This window comes from Dioscorea cayenensis, chromosome 20 (genome assembly GCF_009730915.1).
Source record: "Dioscorea cayenensis subsp. rotundata cultivar TDr96_F1 chromosome 20, TDr96_F1_v2_PseudoChromosome.rev07_lg8_w22 25.fasta, whole genome shotgun sequence".
Classification (NCBI taxonomy): Eukaryota; Viridiplantae; Streptophyta; class Magnoliopsida; order Dioscoreales; family Dioscoreaceae; genus Dioscorea; species Dioscorea cayenensis.
In genome coordinates this window covers 8859572-8864789 of record NC_052490.1, presented here as the reverse complement: position 1 = coordinate 8864789, position 5218 = coordinate 8859572, and the positions used below count along the sequence as shown (strand labels likewise).

General features: G+C 32.9%; 1 protein-coding gene across 1 annotated transcript; it reads left to right on the top strand.

Annotated features, from left to right (window-relative positions):
* The first annotated feature begins 236 nt into the window (after nucleotides 1-236).
* On the top strand, nucleotides 237-1657 carry LOC120251878 (zinc finger protein WIP6-like). Its single transcript, XM_039260527.1, has 2 exons — nucleotides 237-657; nucleotides 1069-1657. The coding sequence occupies exons 1-2, from the start codon at nucleotides 322-324 to the stop codon at nucleotides 1525-1527; spliced, it is 795 nt and encodes a 264-aa protein (XP_039116461.1). The 5' UTR covers nucleotides 237-321; the 3' UTR covers nucleotides 1528-1657.
* Nucleotides 1658-5218: the final 3561 nt, after the last annotated feature.

The following is a 5218-nucleotide window of genomic DNA, read 5'->3' as shown; positions in this document are numbered from 1 at the left end:
GAGAAGAGAAGAGAGAGTTTTGATGAAACTAAAGCTGAAGGGAATGCATCCAGAAAAGGAAATGAAAGGGACGTGAGAGGGTCTGTTTGGGAACCGAGCTTGCAAAAGACAGTGGGGTCTCTCTCTCTCTCTCTCGCTCTCTCGCTCTCTCTCTCTCTCTCCCTCTCTCTCTCGCTCTCTCCTCTTTATGGTCCACCTTCCCATGCATTGCCTGTCCCTTGTCTCCCCCCAAGTATCTCACCTATCTTCTTCTCCCTTTCCCCTTCACTACTACTAATACTCCTACACGTGCATAGAGAAGTTTGAGACGCAATTACAAACATGCAGGAACACTATGATCAACATGATGAAGATGAAGCTATACTAGAGCTCACTCTTTGGCCACATGGACACCATCAAAACTCTTCTTCTGCTTCTTCCACTAGTACTACTACTTGTGATGGATACATGCAAGATGACAAGTGTTGTCATGAGGATGTGAGTGTTTCTCTCTCTATTGGTCTTTCAAGTATTCCAAATGTCGGTGCAAATGGACTTAGTAGCATTGCCACTCCAAGTCAGTACTGGATACCTTCTGCTGCTGAGATCCTTGTTGGAGCTACACAGTTTTGCTGTCATGTTTGCAACAAGACTTTCAACCGGTTCAACAACATGCAGGTCATCTTTACGTGCATTTTTCTATTTTTTTCCTTTGTTTTCATGGATGAGTTAATTTTGCTTTACCATATATGTATCTGTTAACTCACATTGATTTTGATCCAGAGTTGAACGCTTAGTTTTAAAGGTAGATTAATTAAGAATAAAAATGTTTTCCATGCTTTATTGTTGACTCTAAATTGAGGATTAAGTTTAAAACCTCATTGCTTCCTAACATATTCAGATTTTGTTATGGCTTTTCTTGGAGTTTAAAAAGGTTTCTCGTTGTACCTTTGCTATTCATTTCTCATCTATATATATACACAATTAACTCAATCATTTTGTATTTATATACTCATTAGTATACCATTCTTTTTTCTTTTTTTTTTGGGCAGTTAAAGAGCTCCTCTAAGAATTTTTTATGTGATGCAGATGCACATGTGGGGGCATGGGTCACAATTCCGAAAAGGGTCGGAATCACTACGAAGAGGGCAAGCGCCGGGGACAATGAGACTGCCGTGCTATTGTTGCGCCGAAGGCTGCAAGAACAACATTGAACACCCACGTTCACGGCCGCTAAAAGACTTCCGAACACTGCAAACACATTATAAACGGAAGCATGGTGTGAGGCCGTACTCATGCCGGAGATGCACCAAGGCCTTCGCGGTGCGTGGCGACTGGCGCACACACGAGAAGAACTGTGGTAAACTCTGGTTTTGCATCTGTGGGTCTGATTTCAAGCACAAGAGATCTCTCAAGGATCATGTCAGGTCCTTTGGTGGTGGTCATGGTCCTCATATTTTAGAGTCTTTCAAGGTTGATGAGGATGAAAAGGAGGGCACTGATGGTGATGATTATGGTGATGAGGAACTCAATCATTCCTTGATGTGAATGATGTTACATTATGATGTATGTAATAATGATGATGGTGATGATGATGGTGATGATGATGAGGTTTGGAACTATTTGGTTGAGTCTTTGGTTAATTACTGTTCTCTAGTTTTTCTCATTGCATGCAGTATCTGTGACATACCAACCTTTGTTTGTCCGCTCTTTCTTGCATTCAATTTTAGGCTAACGTCATATTAAAGACGGACAAAAGTGGATCCATCCCCTGACACAGTCAGCATTGTCTAAATATTTATTTTAGATTTTTATGTATCTATATTTAAAACTACCGACTTTTCCTATTGCCAACTACAACATGGTGCATTTAGCTTTAAAAATTAATAAATATTTCTTGTGATATCTCAATTTTTTTTAAAAAAATTGCACTTTTATTTTTTATTGAATATATATTGTTATTATTTTTTTTTTCAAGTTGCTTATTATATAACAATTTGTTGTCTAATGAATTACTTGTGTCTTTAATATACTATAAATGTTTTTCAGTTTTTTAAGAAAGGCGACAAGCACCAAAATCCCAGGAACGTGCACGTGTGAGAAGGTTCAACGCCGACTCACGTGCCCTCACCTTGCGCGGGACATGAGGTTCGATCCCGAGTATTCACTGAAACGAGCGCCCTATGCAAGGGACCCGATACCAATTGACCCAAAAGCTATTAGTAATATAGTAAAGATGTGAAAAAGAGACCAAAGTGAAAATATTTAACTAAGCAGAAGACTAAAATGTAAAAATACTTAGGTAGTGTTTGTTTTGAAGTATTTGAAGTTACATTGTAACTTCAAATACCACATCCAAAAATCTTTTGTTTGGTTTGAGGGATTTTAAAATACCAAAGTAAAACCAAATACTCCAATGGATGTATTTGGACTTACGTCCAAATTGGGCGTAAGTCGAAATCCCGGGAGTTGAAAATCCTCAGGTGCTGTATATATACATGTATATACATATGCATACACATATAATGTATATGCATATATATACATATATACATATTTACATATATAAAAATATATACATATGCACATACACATAGGCATACATATATACATACATATGTACATATACAGAAATATATACATATATACATACACATATGCATAATACACACATACATATACTTATACACATATATATACATATACATTTCTATATTTATATAAACATACATAGGTATATTTACATATGTATACATACATATATGTATGCATATATGCATATATACACACATATACATGTATGTATATATATGCATATATACACAAATATACATATTACTCATATACATCTATGTATATATATGCATATACACACACATATACATATATTCATATACATGTATATATATATATATATGCATATATATACATATACATATATATTATATAAACATACATAGGTATTTTTACATATGTATGCATACATATACATATGCATGTATGCATATATACAACTACATACATATATGCATATATACACATGTGTTTTTCAATTCCGGATTTATAAATCCTTTCAAACAAATATAAAATCTTATAATACAGTAATCCAATTACATTTAACCAAACAGAAAATTTGACTGCACTGTATTTAGAAAACCAAGTATTTCCAATTATATTTTAACTGAAAATCTACTGCATTTAGAATTACATCCAACCAAACGTTCCCTTATATCATTGAGAGACAAATTGAGAGGCATATGCTTTTTCACTGGTCAAAACAGAATGTAAAAACCCAAGAATGACCATTTATTTTTCCATATGCAAAAGTACTTATTTTATAAGAGAAAAAACATTTGTGGAGTTATTTGAATTTATTTATATCGGTTTATAAAATAACCTAAGTAATAACAACTTTTTTTAAATTAGTATCTTCCTGCTTTTAGAAAGAGTACTTTCAATAGTTAAAAAGATAAAGATATGATTGGATCTACTTTTTAGACTAAAAACTGTAAAAATCGTTTTTGCATAAACTTCTTCTGTCATAATTCATCCAAACCCAAAATTGCTAAACGTACCAAAATCAAATAAAATAATAATGCTAAAATTCTTTTTAAGTGTTCGGCTACAGGATAAAGTAAGAGTTAAAGTAAATTTTAAAATATTTAGATGGGAGAAAATCTTTATGATTACTAACACATAATTAACATTAATAAAATATTTTAAAATTAAATTATATCTTTAAATAACAATTGTTTTCCTAATTCAAATATTTAGTTTTTATTCATTTACTATTTTTTATTCCCCATACAATGGAAAAAAGTGAATTCAAATTGTAATTAGATACATCTCGAGTTTTGGAGAACTATGGAAGTGGTTCTCCAAAACTCGCACAAACTTTCATTATATATGGCCTGATATTCTTATCTTATGTATTTCTTTGTATTCTTTTTATGTTTATGTAATTTATTGTGATTTAATTATTTAAATAAATTTATTTAATAATATTTTAAAATTATTTTTTTTTACACATTATTCTCCTCAGAACTATTTAAACCATTGTAAACTACTTGCTTTAACCATTTAAATAAAAATTTTCCCACAAAAATCAATATTTAAAAAAATCCCCTCAGTATCCAAAATTTGTATTCCCTCACCAAACATTATTTTTATTATATAAATCAACCCAAACCAATCTAATAGTGCTCTAGTTCTCTTAAAAAAAATTTCAAAAAAACTAATATACAGATAAAAAAAAAAAAATAACTACAAACAGCAGAAGAAACAAAGGAATCCCCTATCCATGTCTGAGAGGGTTCGGAATGGTGCTGTACCATGATGATAGTACATGGACAGAAACCATTTACTCCACTGCTGCAGCTAACAGACACTGATCACAGGCTGGTTCCAGGTCCTGTCTCCACAATCTTAGCAATACCAACTATATTTCTACGTACATAAATGCATTATATAGATTCACATATAGATTCATAGACACTCCCAAGCAACACACACAGAGTCTTCACTGTTTTCACTGAAGCTATATGCAGGCTTGAAGTACGGAAGGTGGACCAATAGAGCAGGGAGGACTGCTTTCTTTATTCCACCCCGTGTTTGTGTTGCTTTCTGTGGGGTCCATTATAGAACCACCAAGAAGAGAAGGATAGACAAGAGAGATAGGTTGCCTTTGGGTTTTCTATTATGGGTCATCAACAATCACGAGCAACAAATGAAATGAAAGTTTCAGACATTATTATTGCAACTTGATCTGTTGATGTGTTATATTTATTTATGTATATATATATGTATGGTTTGCACGGAAAGAGAGAGCGAGTATGCTACGTGGTTTTGCTATTCTATGCATGTCATGTCAATGTGTGGATCATGATAGACTCACTCACACTTGCATTTCACACTTGCATTGGATTGCCAACTCACCCACCCACCATTCTATAATTGGAGCGCCATTAAATTGTGTATGCCAAAAGGTAAATATGAAAATTTTGTGCATGTCTAGGTAAAGTGTATAATAATGTGTAAGCTAAAAAGATTTTTTCGGTTTATGCATATACGTATACATTTTTGGGGGTAGATGTCGTTGGAATATGTTGTTCCTATAGTTTTGATTTGATTTAGTATTAGGTAGATTATCAATTGTTAGGATATATATGTTGTTATTAATATAATTTTAATTTAATTTAATATATGTTGTTTAATTAATAATGTGGACAAACCATGGAAT